Source organism: Heteronotia binoei, chromosome 16, assembly GCF_032191835.1.
Source record: "Heteronotia binoei isolate CCM8104 ecotype False Entrance Well chromosome 16, APGP_CSIRO_Hbin_v1, whole genome shotgun sequence".
NCBI classification, from domain to species: domain Eukaryota; kingdom Metazoa; phylum Chordata; class Lepidosauria; order Squamata; family Gekkonidae; genus Heteronotia; species Heteronotia binoei.
The window spans coordinates 59,953,175-59,970,607 of NC_083238.1; the positions used below are offsets into that span (position 1 = coordinate 59,953,175).

At 46.6% G+C, this 17,433-nt stretch overlaps 1 protein-coding gene across 4 annotated transcripts in view; it reads right to left on the reverse strand.

The window, feature by feature from the left end:
- Positions 1-17,433, reverse strand: part of SF3B1 (splicing factor 3b subunit 1) — a 165,897-nt gene that overhangs the window by 17,160 nt on the left and 131,304 nt on the right. For 2 of the 4 annotated variants that reach the window (XM_060257392.1, XM_060257391.1), the window contains 13 exons: positions 17,173-17,287; positions 15,177-15,256; positions 14,138-14,305; positions 12,972-13,206; positions 11,009-11,221; positions 10,623-10,744; positions 7,880-8,077; positions 7,686-7,787; positions 6,959-7,138; positions 5,635-5,721; positions 3,030-3,300; positions 816-961; positions 566-712 (listed from right to left, as the gene is read on the reverse strand). In XM_060257392.1, coding sequence (XP_060113375.1) covers positions 566-712; positions 816-961; positions 3,030-3,300; positions 5,635-5,721; positions 6,959-7,138; positions 7,686-7,787; positions 7,880-8,077; positions 10,623-10,744; positions 11,009-11,221; positions 12,972-13,206; positions 14,138-14,305; positions 15,177-15,256; positions 17,173-17,287 — 2,064 coding nt within the window. Of the gene's footprint in view, positions 1-565; positions 713-815; positions 962-3,029; positions 3,301-5,634; positions 5,722-6,958; positions 7,139-7,685; positions 7,788-7,879; positions 8,078-10,622; positions 10,745-11,008; positions 11,222-12,971; positions 13,207-14,137; positions 14,306-15,176; positions 16,981-17,172; positions 17,288-17,433 lie in introns of those variants that run through there. The other 2 variants (XM_060257393.1, XM_060257394.1) reach the window with 2 other exon arrangements.

Consider the following 17,433-nt stretch of genomic DNA (forward strand, 5'->3'; position numbering starts at 1 on the left):
ATCCCTGGCATCTCCAACTTAAAAGGGTCCAGGCAGTAGGTGATGGAGAGATGGAGGGACGGTGGCTCAGTGGCAGAGCATCTGCTTTGTAAGCAGAAGGTCCCAGGTTCAGAAGGTCCCTAGCATCTCCAACTAAAAAGGGTCCAGGCAAATAAGCATGAAAAACCTCAGCGTGAGACCCTGGAGAGCCGCTGCCAGTCTGAGAAGACAATACTGACTTTGATGAACCGAGGGTCTGATTCAATAGATGGCAGCTTCATGTGTGTTCATGAAGGGGAGGGATGGTGGCTCAGTGATAAAGCATCTGCTTGGTAAGCAGAAGGTCCCAGGTTCAATCCCTGGCATCTCCAACTAAAAAGGGTCCAGGCAAGTAGGCATGAAAAACCTCAGCTGGAGACCCTGGAGAGCTGCTGCCAGTCTGAGGAAACAAGACTGACTTTGATGGACCCAGGAGGGTCTGATTCAGTAGAAGGCAGCTTCATATGAGAGCCTTTCAGGTCCTCGATTAAGAACAGTTTAAAAACACATGCACACACAGAGAAATGCCGTGGTGTTCTCACACTACCTTCAACACGATCTTTTTCATTTCTTCATCAGGGGACTGGAACTCTCGGATCAGGATCAGCATCACTTCTCTGGTATAGTAGTTGGCATACTCGGCGTCCATCAACGGGATCAGGTAGCCGATGGCTTTCAAAAAGGCAGCCAAGCCCTATTGAGACAGGAGCCTGTGATTAATTCGGAGAACAACATCCGAACATCTCCAAAAGAAACCAACAACTAATCGAGGGCAAATGGAGAGACCCCGGACTTACCTTCCCCCTGTGTTGCCGAATACCCTTCCAGAGGGGCTTCAGGACAGAGTCGAAGGATTCTATGCCGTATGGGGTGGCTGCCTCAGCTAAAGCAGCAATAGCCAAAGCGCTGATGGTGCGGACTTTCTGCTGCTCATCCACCAAGCCTGTAAAGCAGAACACACACAACGTTCGCTGCATCTTTCAGGACCCAAGCAGAGAATCAACAAGGCGTGATGGAACTACAGGAAAAGCTGGGAAAAGTACAGAGGAGGGCAGTGAAGATGATGAGGGAGCTGAAGCGCTTTCCCTAGGATGAAAGGCTGGAGGAGTCCTGGACTTTGCTGTTTAGATGATTGGGGGGGGGGGGGAGTGTGTGGGACATGAGAGAGGTTTATACAACTCTGCATGGGGTGGAGAGAGCTGACAAAGAGAACTTTTCCTCCCTCTCCCACAAGAGTAGAACAGGAGGGCATCTAATTAAGCCAACGGGGCAGGAGGGTCAAGATGGACAAAAGGAAATATGACACAAAAAGTGATTGAAGTGTAGAATTTGCTGCCAGAGGATGTAGTGAGGGCCACAGAAATAAACAAGCTTTCGACGGGGATGAGGAAGATTCATGGAGGGTGACTATCAATGGCTACCAGCCACGGTGACTGAACCTCCATCTTCAGAGGCACAAATCCTCTGAATCCCAGACCCAGGAGGTAACATCAGGGAAAGGCCTCAGCCTCTCTGCCCTGTTGCTGGCCCTCCAGAGGAATTGTCCGGCCACTGCGTGAGACAGGATGCTGGCCTAGATGGACCCTCAGTGGTCTGACCCAGCAAGGCTCTTCTGACGTTCTTCTCAGGGGAAGGCCTCGGCCTCTCTGCCCTGTTGTTAGCTGTCCAAAGGAACTGGTTGATCACTGTGTGAGGCAGGAGGCTGGACTAGATGGGCCCTCCCTGGTCTGATCCAGTAGAGCTTTTCTGATGCTCTGAAATCAGCATATTTCCTTTCCCCAACAGTTACGTTTGCTCCCTCATATATGTACACTTTAAAGAATGACCCAATGGCCAAGTCAAGGAGGACACTTTTCATCCCACTTGGGTGTGATATTCAGCTGCTTAGACAACAGCTTAGACGGTGACCCTGACTACACCATGGCTTCCTGCTCCTGTACAGAATGACACCCTGCTCTGCCATCCACAGCGCATCGTAGCCCATCAGTCTTATGTTCAGAGACAGCTGGATAAAAACTGAACTGACTCCAAATTCAGCATGGAAGGACTGACTTCACCGTGGAGGGCATTTGTGGCAAACAACTGCAGTCCATCCTTGGCACGAGGGCAGCTACAGCAACCCAGAGTATTTCAAGCAGCCCCCATTCTCTGCTGCAAAATGCAGACTGCTTCTCATAAGAACATAAGAGAAGCCATGTTGGATCAGGCCAGTGGCCCATCCAGTCCAACACTCTGGGTCACATAAGAACATAAGAGAAGCCATGTTGGATCAGGTCAGAGGCCCCTCCAGTCCAACACTCTGTGTCACATAAGAACATAAGAGAAGCCATGTTGGATCAGGCCAGAGGCCCATCCAGTCCAACACTCTGTGTCACATAAGAACATAAGAGAAGCCATGTTGGATCAGGCCAATGGCCCATCCAGTCCAGCACTCTGGGTCACATAAGAGAAGCCATATTGGATCAGGCCAATGGCCCATCCAGTCCAACACTCTGTGTCACACAGTGGCCAAGATATGTGTGTGTGTGTGTATATATATACACATATACATACACACACACATATATATACTGTGGCTAATAGCCACTGATGGACCTCTGCTCCATATTTTTATCTAACCCCCTCTTGAAGCTGGCTATGCTTGTAGCTGCCACCACCTCCTGTGGCAGTGAATTTCACATGTTAATTACCCTTTGGGTGAAGAAGTGCTTCCTTCTATCCGTTTTAACCTGGCTGCTCAGCAATTTCATCGAATGCCCAGGAGTTCTCGTATTGTGAGAAAGGGAGAAAAGGACTTCTTTCTCTGCTTTCTCCACCCCATGCATAATCTTGTCAACCTCTATCATGTCACCCCGCAGGCGATGTTTCTCCAAGCTAAAGAGCCCCAAGCGTTTCAACCTTTCTTCATAGGGAAAGTGTTCCAAACCTTTAATCATTCTAGTTGCCCTTCTCTGGTCTTTTCCCAATGCTATAATATCCTTTTGGGTGCAAAGGGGGCAGGAGACGCCTACCGTGCTCGATGATCTCCACCAGACTCCTGAGATGAGGCAAGATGGCGCAGCCCATCAGGATGGCGATCTGCTGGACGATCTTGATGCCGGTGTGCCTGGCTTGCCAGGACTTCTTGCTCTTGCACACCGCTTTCAAGAAGGGCAGCAGAGAGGGAATGCCCAGCGCGGAGGCCACAACCGCGAAGGCCCGAGCGGTTGTGTTACGCACGTACTCATCCATGTTGTCGATATCGGGCCTCATAGTAGAGATCATTGTGGCCAGACCGGCCGCCTGAAAGACAAAACGGAGCAGTTGCCTCTCCCCTTTTTTCAAAATTTCAGTAAAATATATATAACCAAAACCATCCTACAATTAGAAAGGATACTTTTACGCATTCATCTCCTATTTTGGCATATTTATTGCTTCACAGTTGTTCCCCCTTCATTAACTCCAAACAACTGTTGACCTTATAAACTTGTAATTCCAGCTTTGTCTCTGCATATCTTAAAACATCTTAAACATGTTACATACTAATTTGCCGTTCAGTGTCTATCTGTAAGTTTGAACTGTTCCTTTCCATTTCTATGTATCTGAGGAAGTATGTTTGTGCACACAAAAGCTCATATCTTGAATGAAACTTTGTTGGTTTAAAAAGCAACAACGGAGCAGTTGGCTGAGTCGCTGCAGACGTGAATGCCAAAGGGTGGCTCCAGGGAAACCCTCCAGCGATAACAGCATTTGAGGGGAGAGGAGGATTATTTTTACCAGCTCCCCCTTCCCATCTGCTGACCCTTTATTTTGCTCCCCCCTTCTCACTCTTAAGAACCCTAAAGTGTTGAAGTCAAGGCATGTGGGCATGTCCCATTTGTGGGCCAAAAGATGTCTGGCTGTCCACCACCAGAGAGAGAGCCTTTTCGGTGGTGGCCCCTACGCTCTGGAATGCTCTTCCTGAGAACATCAGGGCCCTGCAGGACTTGCCACAATTCCACAGGGCCTGCAAGACGGAACTGTTTAAACAGGCTTTTAACATCTAACGGAGGCGACCAGTACTTCACTACCCCACAGCACTGATACCCTACCCCAACCCAAACAGAAATGTTAATGCGCTAAATAACATAGTAAAGAGCGCTAATCGAGAAATAATAACAACGCCATCTAGGGATTAGAACTGCATATGTTTGAGATGTTTTAATAAATCAATAAATAAATTCTGGCAACAGAGCTTCACTGATGGGGCTTTGGACCCAACCCTTGAATTTTTCAAAACTCTACATTGTGTCTTCAGAGCTGGACCCAAACTATCCCCCTCTAATGAACATAAGAACGGCATTTCCACTTTATGCTGCAAAACTGACTATTGCCCATGGATGGACATCTGAGAAGGCTCCTGATTTAAGCTTACAGCGCTCTAAGTTATGGCAATTATACATAATGGCAAAGCTTAATGACAATGCCAAGGTCCAATCACAACCAGATCATACTGATTTTTTTACAATATGGTATCCGATACTTGGATATTTGCAAGACCAACATGAAATACCAGAAGAGCTAACCAATTTGCAACTTTGGTAGAGACTAACCAAGGATTCGGCACTCACTTAACCTGATCCTTATGTTGTTGTTTTTTGTTAATATATAATTTTCTTAGTTCCTTTTTCATATATTCCCCAGGGGGCACTTAGATCCGGATCACAAAATCTATTAATCCCCGGGCCGAGGGAGGCGAGATTGAAGGCTACCAGAGAAGGAGCCTTCTCAATTGCCGCCCCCCCCCCCCCACTGGTGGAACCAACTCCCAGAAGATGTCAGAGCCTTGGGGACCTTGCCCAGCTCTGCAAGGCCTGCAAAACAACATTATTTCAAATGGCCTTCAGCCAAAGGACATCGATTCCCAATACCATTGAATGTATTGCATTAATTTTAGCACCAAAACTGTTGCTTTAAAATTGTATTAATAATCTTAAACTGTTTTAACTATTTAATTAGTAACAGATTATTGTAACTGTTTTACTATCTTATTGTTGATGTTGAAATCTTGTTAGCCGCCCTGAGCCTGCCTCGGCGGGAAGGGCGGGATATAAATACAAAAATAAATAAATAAAATATTTGGTATACAAGCCTAGATTCTCTAAGAAACATGTTGTGACATAGCAGCATTATCTTAATAAGTTTATTTTCAGCAATATCAATTGAATTGACTTTTTATTTACAAGATACCTTGTAACTGCAAATATTACGTCAAAGGATATTCAACAATATAAGTAGAAACGTGTAAATGATCCACCGTGAAAAAGGGAATTTGAAAAATTGAAATCACTCTCAACTGTTTAGTTAATTTTTATTTTGTGTGTGTACTGCGTATCACTCAGCAATATTTGTAACACTTGTTAAAATAAAAATGTACTTGGAGAAAACTCTGCATTGTGTGATCCCATGAGACCGTTGCTACTCTCCAATGCTAGAATGCTTCATTTTTTAAAAAGGACGTTTAATATCCAAGTCAAAAAAGCCCACTGTGAGTAGCAAACGCTACCTTAAAATTGCACACAATGCAACCCACGGCTTGCCCGAAATGCTGCTCTGAACCTCTCCCAACTTTTTAGGGGGAAAAGCATTGCTAGTTACCTTAGCCAAGTTAGAAATGATTTCTCTGCCTTCCACTCGGGCATAGTAGTCTTCATCAATCAGCAGAGGTTCGATGACCACAAGAATCTGAAAGAGGTTTATAAGGAGGATGAAAATTACACAAACAGAACCTGTAAGCTGGTGCTCAATTCAGACAGCCCTACAGTCAAGAAAGAATGAGCTGATTTAAACTAAGGGTTCCACATGCTTGTTAGTTTCACAGGGAAAGAACCCAACAAACCTTCTTCCCTCTAAACCCCTCCCCCACCAAAATTTTTATCTACATTTTTCACTCAGATACCCAAGACTAGGGGTGTGAATGAACTGGAGTTTTGCAGTTCGGTCTGTGGATGACCCACAAACCCACACCAATGGGGAGGCTGGCTCATGAACCGACCCGGCTTGTATAGTTTGTGAGGCGTTTGAAGCTTAAATCCCTGCTCTCTGCTCCCCACGGCTTTCTGCAGGGAGCAGAAAGCAGGGGTTTCAAGGGCGCCCAGATATTTAAGCCAAACAGCTGAGTGACAGAGAACTCCCTGCTGCTCAGCCGTTTGTTAGGAAGAGTTCAGGGTGGTTCTTCGATTCATTAACATTGCTTTGTGAACCACAAACTGGCCAAAATTTGGGACAAACTTAAACTTGCCAGGTGCTTCATGCCCATTTCCATCCAAGACGGGGCACTAAGGAGGAAACTATTTGCAAATCAATCGTTTTTTACGATTGGGCAAGGAGAATAAACATAAGGAGAATATTGGGCAAGGAGAATAAAACATAAAGCAGCGTGGTTTATAGTTTTCCGGTTAAACTATACGTAAAAAAGCAAATATGTGCAACATTTTACAAGTAGTAAAGGTTCCTACAAACATTAGAAAATGTTACGAGGGATCTCAGTTAATACCGAAACTCTAGATGAACATATGCATTTTTATGCCACACCTGTGAGAGAAGCCTGAATAGTCAAAGGTTCGACATTCGGAACTATGCACAGAATATAGCTACAAATACTCATATCTATGAACCTACGCAACAACATGGCAATACAAGGACATGTTATCATGAAGTAAAGCTGTGCCTACCAATGTTCCCTCTAAGCTGCAGAGTCTTGTGAGCAAAAATTCTACTTTGTGTGCTCTGGGGTCATCCTTCCTGAGCTAAGACAAAAATCTGTGGGCTGGAGGCTAAAAATCTGTGAGCTAGCTCACGCTAACTCAGCTTAAAGGGAACGCTGGTGCCTACCAAGGTCTTCTCCAAGAAAAACAGCAAGTACACTATATTCTCCTTTCTGCCCCTTAAAATAAAAGTACCACGTTTCAGCAAAACAAACCTTATGCACGTAGGGTCGGACCAAGTCATCCAGTTTGTACAAGATCCTATCAATAACTTTGACGAGCAAATGCCGTTCCTGATCTTCCAGCGTCGGTGACATCAGCAGGGGCAAAATCTGATTGAAGAGGGGTCCTGCCCCAAATTCACGAGCTTTGTCGGTAATCTGTCGCAAAGCAGCCTATGGAAACAAAAATGATATAGGGGGTGGGATTAAAAATAGCCTGTTCTATCTATTCAAGCCACAGCATGTCTGAGTGAAGAGGACGGACTCCCACAACATTTAATGAGGTCGGCAGGATAACAACAACCGTCATGGCCTGAAATAAAAACAACAGCATCTTTACAGAGATGTAGTTTTACAGCTGTAGTAAAAAAAAAAAACCCTGGTTGTGAAATGAATTTCTATATAAAATTAACAGCAGAAGGAAAGAAACTTTTCATCTCCAGGAAGCAGTAGATTATTTTATTTAGGATGGCATTTGGTTTTTCTGTTCACTGGCTGCCTTCAATTATTGCTTTAAACGGTGGTGTTGTATGTTTTTTGTGTATTGTATGTATTTTATGCACGTTTAAGTATTTTTTTTCCTTCGTTCACACTGTAATCTGTAAGGTAGAGAGGCGGCTGATAAACGTTTTAAATAAATAAATAACTTTCTGGGAAAGTCAAAGCAACATAAACTACCATCGAGAAGAAAATCCCAAGGTACCAAAGTAGTCTACCATACCTTCCTCATTGGTGGGGTGCCGTTCTTAATCTTCAAAAGCAGTTTCATTATTTTTCTCTCTTTCTGCTCCTCTGGACTCAGCGTCGATTCGTCGACATCGACCTGCAATTGATGACAAGCGGAGTGATTAAAGGCCCCTCACATCGACCCCCACCCAGCGCAAGTGGACGACGCCGTCGAGCTGGAAAACGCACCAGCAGTTTGTCGAAGTACTGGATGTCATCGGGCTTTAGGAAGGGCAGATTCCCCGAGGGCTGGTCGTTGACGCTCTTCATAGTCCTGTCTTCAGTCTGCATGTGGAAGCCGGTCATGCCCCCCAGGGGCGTGGGCGTGGCAGTGAGCTTACGTGCCGGGGTACGAATAGGGACGTAACCAGCCGGAGGAGGTAGAACCTAACGGAAAAGCGAGAGTTAAAAGAAGTCAGAAGAGATCAAAATGTTTCAAGAGTTCAGCAACTGCCACGAGGGAATCCAGTTCTATTTGAAGGCTACTGCAGGGGTGTTGAACATGCGGCCTGGGGGCCCAATCAGGCCCCTGAGCAACTGGCTGTCATCTGTTTCATTCTCCCTCTCTCTTGCTTCCTTCTGCTTCACCGCTTGGCTTTGCCAGGCTTGCTCAATCGCACAAGAGCAAAGCTCCTCCCTTGGGGAGAAAGTGGGGGAAGGAAAGCTTGCTTTGCCAGGCTCTCTCAATTGTACAGCAGAGCTACTATAAGCCAAGCCCCTCTTCCTTCTACTGGCTGAGGCTCCTCCCCCTCCTGGTCCCCTGGCGAAGGAAGGAAAGAAAGAGCCAGAGAATGTTTCCTTTGCCCAGTTCCCTGGATCCCATGGGGAAGTTACAAAGAAAGAAGACGACATTGCATTTATATTCCGCCCTCCACTCAGAGTCTCAGAGCAACTCACAATCTCCTTTATCTTCCTCCCCCACAACAGACACCCTGTGAGGTAGGTGGGGCTGAGAGAGCTCTCACAGCAGCTGCCCTTTCAAGGACAACTCCTGCGAGAGCTATGGCTGACCCAAGGCCATTCCAGCAGCTGCAAATGAAGGAGTGGGGACTCAAACCCGGTTCTCCCAGATAAGAGAGCAATGGCTGACCCAAGGCCATTCCAGCAGCTGCAAGTGGAGGAGTGGGGAATCAAACCCGGTTCTCCCAGATAATGAGTCCACACACTTAACCACTACACCAGACTGGCTCTTTCAAGGGCAACTCCTGCGAGAGCTATGGCTAACTCAAGGCCATTCCAGCAGGTGTAAGTGGAGGAGTGGGGAATCAAACCCGGTTCTCCCAGATGAGAGTCTGCACACTTGACCAGTACACTGAACTGGCTCTCATTTATGAAGAAAGCACCTTCAAGACCAACAAGTGTTAATGTTAAGCATGATTTATTTTAAACTTTTTTTTTTTAAAAAAAAGCTTTGTGTTTGTCTGTACCCTTTATAAAGTTTCTATCTCTGCTACCTGGCATTGCATTTTACGACGGACCTGGCCCAGCCTGACAAGCTCTCATTTATGTCAGATCTGGCCCTCGTAACCAATGAGTTCAACACCCTCTGGTCTACTGCCTGCCCCCTCCCCATTTAGAGGCACCCTGCGCCCTGTTTCTTGACTGAGCGGTACCACTTCTACTTGGGAAAGCATTTTGGGACAGAACCAGCAAATGGTCCATGGTAAGGATCCTGGATCTGCCCGTCTATCTGCTGGCACAGTAGCCACTTCTGACCCAGAGAAAATGTATTCTTGGGGTTACAGGACCAGTGCAGGGTCAATGGCCACACAGGCCAGGAGGCTGCAGCAGGGAAAGGGAGGGGGACAGAAAGTAACTACTTCCCCCCCTCTTCTGTACAGGCAAGGAGGTGTGGAAAAACCTCTGCTTGAGACCCTGGAAAGCCGCTGCCAGTCTGAATAGACAAGAATGACTTTGCTGGACCCAGGAGGGTCTGATTCTGTAGAAGGCAGCTTCATATGTTCATACTATTTAGGGACAGGACGGGGGCTCAGTGGTAGAGCATCTGCTTGGTAAGCAGAAGGTCCCAGGTTCAATCCCCGGCATCTTCAACTAAAAAGGGTCCAGGCAAGTAGGTGTGAAAAACCTCAGCTTGAGGCCCTGGAGAGCCGCTGCCAGTCTGAGTAGACAAGGCTGACTTTGATGGACCAAGGCTCTGATTCAGTATAAGGCAGCTTCATATGTTCATATTATTTAGGGGAGGGACGGGGGCTCAGTGGTAGAGCATCTGCCTGGTAAGCAGAAGCTCCCAGGTTCAATCCCTGGCATCTCCAACAAAAAGGAAAATAGGCATGAAAAACCTCAGCTTGAGACCCTGGATAGCCGCTGCCAGTCTCAGCAGACAAGACTGACTTTGATGGATCGAGGGAGGTCTGATTCAGTAGAAGGCAGCTTCATATGTTCATGGCAAGGGATGGTGGCTCAGTGGTAGAGCATCTGCTTGGTAAGCAGAAGGTCCCAGGTTCAATCCCCGGCATCTCCACTGAAAAAGGGTCCAGGCAAATAGGCATGAAAAACCTCAGCTTGAGACCCTGGAGAGCCGCTGCCAGTCTGAGTAGACAAGACTGACTTTGATGGACCCAGGAGGGTCTGATTCAGTTGAAGGCAGCTTCATATATTCATATATCCTGAGCTACCCAAGACAGACCAATCAGCTCCCTGTCTGTCACATACTGAAGCCCCTCAGGATCTCCTCCTGACCTAAAATTTTATTTCTGCAAAATCCTCATACACAGAGAAGTCCCTGAAACCAGAATATACTACTTCCCCCAAAGACATCATCTACAAGACATTTCTCATGGATGCAGCTCACCAGAAACCAAGCATGAATTGTTATTTATCTACGAAGGATTAAATTACATTTTAAGTTTGGTTCAAATCCAACACGCGGGGGTTCTCATGCTTCCCGCGACAGTCCGGACTCCTTACTTACGCGATAGCCTTCCGGGAACATGGCGTCCAGCTCTTCGTCTGAAAGGGGCCGGTTTCTCTCGTCGATTTCTCTCTCCCACCGCCACGCCTGGAGCTGCTCGGGAGTCATGCTCATGATGTGACCTGCATGGGGATCAACAGAAGAGGCTGAAGCTTCCTGCGTGGAAGGAGATCCCCAGAGACGTGAGGGAGGTACTGCATTTAGCTCCGCCTCCCAGGGCAGCCAATCCGGGATGGATCTCACCAACCCTTCTCAAAGTTCTAAAGGGCCCCACAGACACACAAAGGATGAGGACCCTGGCCTTAATGTATATGCTTGGAAGTGGACAACCTTAGTTCCAAGTGAACCTGACAAGGATTGGGCAAGGTTTAAACCATCAGTCATACCTGGTGTAGGAGTGGCCATGTTCATGGCTGGGGTGCCAATGGGTGTCTTGCCAGGGGTTAGCACAGGAGTGCTCCCACCCATCTGGCTGGCTGGCGTTTCGTCCCAACGCGATTTCCTTTTACTTGCTCCGGGGGTTGGTGTTTCACCGATGGAGTCGCCGCCCCGGTCGGTACGAGGCGTTTCGGCCCAACCGCTCCCGTGGCCGGGAGTATCTGGGAAAACAAAATTCAGAGAGCAATAAAGAGATGAACACAAGCTGAAAAAGAAAGCAGAGAAAATGCTTTGCGCAGCTTGCGACTCCCACCTCGAACGAAAGGTTCAAATGTAAGTCATAAACGCAACTGGCGCATGAAGAAAATGCAGCCGTTTGTATTTATGTCCAGCTTGGCCGAATCATTCAAAGTCTCAGCAGCAGCCCCAGTTTGAAGGGATGGGATCCAAATGCCTATTTTAAGGAGCAAACCTAAGTCCAACTGCACAAAACTATCTCAATCACTGGGGCTTACTCCCAGGAAAGAGCATGGGATGGAGAAAGTAGAGAAAGAAGTCCTTTTCTCCCTTTCTCACAATACAGGAACTCATGGGCATTCAATGAAATCGCTGAGCAGTCGGGTTAGAACGGATAAAAGGAAGTCCTTCTTCACCCAAAGGGTGATTAACACGTGGAATTCATTGCCACAGGAGGTGGTGGCAGCTACAAGCATAGCCAGCTTCAAGAGGGGTCTGGATAAAAATATGGAGCAGAGGTCCATCAGTGGCTATTAGCCACAGCATATTATTGGAATTGTCTGGGGCAGTGATGCTCTGTATTCTTGGTGCTTTGGGGGGGGGGGCAAAGTGGAAGGACTTCTAGCCCCACTTGTGAACGTCCTTTTTTTTTGGCAATTGTGTGACACAGAGTGTTGGACTGGATGGGCCATTGGCCTGATCCAACATGGCTTATCTTACGTTCTTATGTTCTTAAAGAGGCCTCAGCAACAGGTCTAGGCTCTGGAAGACTTGGATTCAAATCCTCAGCCAGCCACAAAGCTTGCTAAGTGACCCGGGACCAATCGCCAACTCTCACTTAACAGAGTTGTTACACCATCCTGAGCTCTCTGGAAGCAGAGAGGGATAAAAATGCCCTAGATCAGGGGTGTCAAACATGCGGCCCAGGGGTCAATTCAGGCCCCCAGTGGGCTCCTATCAGGCCCCGAGCAACTGGCTGTCATCTGCTTCCTTCTCCCTCTCTCTTGCTTCTTTCTACATCTCAGCTTGCTTTGCGCAGCTTTCTCAATCACACAGGAGCTACAGAGCAAAATCTTGATTTTCTCCATCGGTTGAGGCTCCTTCCCCTCCTGGTCCCCTGGGGAGGGAGGGAAAGACCCAGAGCTTCCTTTGCCTAGTTTCCTGGATCCCATGGGAGAAACACAAAGAAAGCACCTTTAAGAGCAACAGGTGCTCATGTTTTAAGAATGTTTTATTTTAAGGGTTTTTTTTTTAAGTCATGTTTGTCTGTGTCCTTTAAAAAGTTTCTCTCTCTGCTACCTAACCTTAAATAGGTACACACACAGCATGGCTCGAAACGGTCCGACAAGGTCTCGTTTATGTCAGATGAGTCTGACATCCCTGCCCTAGATAACATCTCCCCCCACCTTTGGACAGCATGATCCCCAGTCCCATAGCAAACTCTTGGAATTGCCCTCACTCACTGCGAAAATTTATGAGCGGACAATGGGGGGGGGTGAGGGAGAAGTCTATGGCATGAATATCTGAGATGGGCAAGGACAATTTCCCCCCAGAAGATGGGTCTGCACACTGTATCTGTTGCTGAACTCCCAGAACACCAGGCTCATGGGCCGGAAATCCCAGGGTCCTTTCCCCCCGCTGTTTCTAAAGCAGCACATCAGGAAAGATGCTCCTCGTAGAAGTAATCTAGACACCAGAGGCCTGCAGAATTATCACGAATATTTGTGATAGTACCTCTCTCTGTTTTCGGAGTCTCATCCCATCGATTCTTCCGTGCGCTGGAAGTTGCGCCTCCGTGGCCGGGGGTGGCATGGCCAGGTGTGTCCCGCCCAGGGGTCGCAGCTCCGGCTGGAGTATGGCTGGGAGTCGGATCCCAGATTTTTGAACCGGGAGTCGCCCCGGGTGTCTCACTCCCCTTAGCACGGCCAGGCGTTTCGTCCCATCGCAGTGATGGCGTGTGTCCGGGGGTCTGAACAAGGAAGGGGGGGAAAATGCCATTTTAACTTGTAGCAAACCACAGGATCCGTTACTGATCAGAAAAGGATCGGCCAATTATAGGTTGGAGAGTTGCTACACAACAGGATTGGGGGGCGGTGGGAGAGAATCCAGAGCAGCCAACTTGGTTGAAGCAAAGGATAACATATGGAGCAGAGGTCCATCACTGGCTACTAAACACAGTGTATTGTTGGAAGTCTCTGTCTGCGGCAGTGATGCTCTGCATTCTTGGTGCTTGAGGGGGCACAGTGCAAGGGCTTCTAGCCCCACTGGTGGACCTCCTGATGACACTTGGAGGGTTTTGGCCACTATGTGACACAGAGTATTGGACTGGATGGGCCATTCTCTTATATTCTTATGCTCTTATGACCTCCTGATGGCCCCTGGGGTTTTATGGCCCCTGAGTGACAGAGTATTGGACTGGATGGGCCATTGGCCTGACCCAACATGGCTTCTCTTATGTTCTTATGTGACCCAGAGTGTTGGAATGGAGGGGCCATTGGCCTGATCCAACATGGCTTCTCTTATGTTCTTAGGACTCTGATAGACAAAGACAAAACCATTTATTTCAGGGGTGGCCAACAGTAGCTCTTCAGATGTTTTTTGCCTACAACTCCCATCAGCCCCAGCCAGCACGGCCAAGGGCTGGGGCTGATGGGAGTTGTAGGCAAAAAAAACCATCTGGAGAGCTACTGTTGGCCACCCGATTTATTTGAAGGAGAAGCCTTCCTAGGGTGAAGTCAGGATGTGAGATAGAGGAAAGCTACATAGTGGGTGAAATTAACCATAAAATGTGGTTGAAGGACAAGTGGCGGCCAAAGAGAATCTTGGGGGCAGGGGGGGGGCGGGGCTGGAAGCGGATGACACAGGAGGCTGAGCCCAGCGTCTTCGGCTACCCTCCTTACCTCAGCTTGATCCCAGCTGGACAACTTCTTCGGTGTGGCCCCGGGAGTCTGGTCGGCCGTCTGATCCCAACGCCGCTTACGTTTGGACGGAGGCTGGGATGCGGCACCGTTGACGACTTTCAGTTCCCCTGCCTTGGCCTTCTCTGCTAGCTGTTGCCTTATCTCCCTCTGCAAGAGAGAAAAAAGCGATGGACTGAGGAGTTCGAGTCTTCCGACACAACCCATTTTGAAATACTCTCACCCCTCGGCTAACAAGTGTACGTTAGCTGCCTTTCTGAGGTCATCTGGAACACGTTCGACAGGCTAAAACCCACGTGTGCTCCCCTTTCAGTCTTGGAGTTAAAATGCTGAGATGAACTGATGTAACCACATTATGATCTTGTTGGGCATTAGCTTGTGGCCAGTGTAGCCAACGCAACCTGCCTTGGCCTAATATGCAAAGGAGTTTCTGCTACAAAAGCAGCCCTGGCTACAGTTAATTCTAAGGGAGGGGGTGAGCTCCATTTTGACCGAGTGCTGGCTCTAGAATTCTTCATATCCTGTTTGGTGCAGTGGTGAAGTGTGTGGACTCTTATCTGGGAGAACCGGGTTTGATTCCTCACTCCTCCGCTTGCAGCTGCTGGAATGGCCTTGGGACAGCCATAGCTCTGGCAGAGGTTGTCCTTGAAAGGGCAGCTGCTGTGAGAGCCCTCTCAGCCCCACAACCTCATAGGGTGTCTGTTGTGGGGGGGAGGGGGGTAAAGGAGATTGTGACTGCTCTGAGACTCTGAGATTCAGAGTATAGGGTGGGATATAAATCCAATATCACCATCATCTTCTAATTATGGGGCCTACTGTAAGCTCTTGGAGGACTGGCTACATCAGGGGTGTGTGGCCTAATATGCAAAGGAGTTCCTGCTACAAAAAAAGCCCCCCTAAAGCCCTTCCTTAATTCTAAGGGAGGGGGTGAGCTCCATTTTGGCCGAGGGCTGGCTCTTGAATTCTTTGTATTTTGTTTTACTGATTAGCCGTTTTTTAAAAAAAAGATGTGTTCACCAACCTCTTCTTTTGTTAAATGTTGTTCACGCATGACATCCATATAGGTTCTGGCATTCATTTTAGGGTCAGGGGTCTTCCCTCCTGCAGAAGAGAACAGCAACAGGACAGAAGCATAATAAGCCAGGGGCCTTCCGAAAACATCAGCGCTTAAAAATGCCCTGCTCTAATACTACATTAACGTAAAAAAAAAAAATCATTTAATTTTACTGTTCTGACTGAATTTCTTTCTTTTTTTAATAAAAAGATTACATGTGTCTCTTACGTTTATTCACTTTGCTGATCAATTTAACCTGTTTGAACACAAACATAACTACAACAGTTTAAAACAAATATATATGTATTGGTTTTTTTTAAAAGGAGATAAGAATGATAAAAATGACAGCACAGAATAAAAAAGAGTCTTCAGAAGTGATGGGTTCCTGGGTTGCTAATCCGGAATACGTACACTTTCGTGCCTTTGTCTCCATCAGCAGTTCTGACTTCAAGCGGCAGAATAGAAGCCTAGAAAATTATCTCTTTACCATTAGTAACACTTTGGAAAGATATTTATCATCAACACATTACCTTGTTCAAGCTGATAAAAAAGCCTACATCTGACTAGGAACTACGGCACACCCTAGACAACCACTCAAACTGTTTTTTTAATCATAAAAAAACCAGCTTATACGCTCGAGGAATCGATAGCCCTTCCCAGATTCTTATTTTAAAGGGCTTTGCTTAAAGAGCGCCCAGTTCTTCCCCCCACTGCCTCTGCAGGTACAATTACAAAAGTGTGAGCGGATCGCAGTAAACGACATTTACCATCACAACGATACTCACAAGCAAAGGTTTTGTTTGTTTGTTTTTTCCCCATTGCTAAATATACTAAACTGCACCCTGAATTTATATTCTACCGTCAAATAGTTTACTTTACAGTAAAGCCCATCTATAGAGTAACAAACTTGTCGAGGAAGCACAACTTTGTAAAGCGTGCAGGCGGGCTATACAAGGCCGTACAGCGTTACTACGGAGGACCCAAGATAAGAACTCTTAACACATTTTGTTTTTCTCTATGCTGAAGATCAAATGCCCAATTGGAAGTGTCATTCTGACACTAGCTTTGATAAGGACTTTCCTTTGGGGTACTTTTTCACCATTATCTACACAGGATGTGTTGAACTGCACCCTTAAGAATGCAGACAGGACTGGCAAATAGCAGTACTGCTGTAGGAAAGAAATTAAGGACAGTTAGTACGGGCCGGTGAATGCTGACAATACATGTTTATATCAATGACAGTTAAGCAAGTAAAAAAATCCATATCCCTAGTCATCCATGCAGGCTGAAACACTTCCATTTACAAAAAACCTGCAGCCAATCACGAGAGCTTTCGCTGGCAGGCGCTCTAAAGTCACCTGCCACGCTGACTCGCCCGAGGAAAGTTTCCATCGGACTTGTTAATGTGCCTTGTGCTGGCCTATATTCCAAAACGATCAGAAAAGACTTGAACTATTAAAAAAGTTTCAGAACTTTTCTTAAAGCTGCTTTTGCTTGGCTCAGCTAAGCTTCCTCGAATCGAAATTTCGAGAATCGACTGCTCTGGTCTGCCAGTTACGCATGTTAAAAGCAGTAATTTCGTTCTTTTTTTTTTTTTTAAGTTTCTGGTTTTGGATGGAATGCTTCCAAGTAAAGTGGAAGATTCTCCGGTACTTAAATACACAAGCTGTATGAAGTACAGTTACACATAAACCCAAAGCAAAAAGAAAAGAGAAACCTTTAACCCTTTGTGTTTCTATGGCAATGGCTCATTACTCTCTTGTCCTTCTACCTGGAAAGAAAATTTGTATTATAAAAGATGAACAAAATGGCAAACTATGATTTCAACCAACTCTTTAATAAACTATGTGAACTAAAAAAAAATTATCCTAAATTTATCAGCATGCCAACAGAAATCAAAGGGCTAAAGATAATTTAAGGGGAACAAACTGGTGAAGTCCAATGAAAAAGCGAAAGAAGTTACCGTCTGCAAAAGGATCAAGACGCTCTGGGGAAATTATCATCATTCGCCTGCGATTTTTGTACTCATCTTCCCGATCGGCAATCTTCTGTGGACGATGTTCAGCAAATGGATCATACTGGGGGGGGAAGAGAATTAAACATTTTTGCTATTATAGAAAAACAGTATCAAAAGGTAAGCAAACAAAAGTCACTCCTGGCTTCAAACCAGCTGACAAAGTACAGAAAATCAGACCCTGGAACCTGACTTCACAATTGGGGGGGG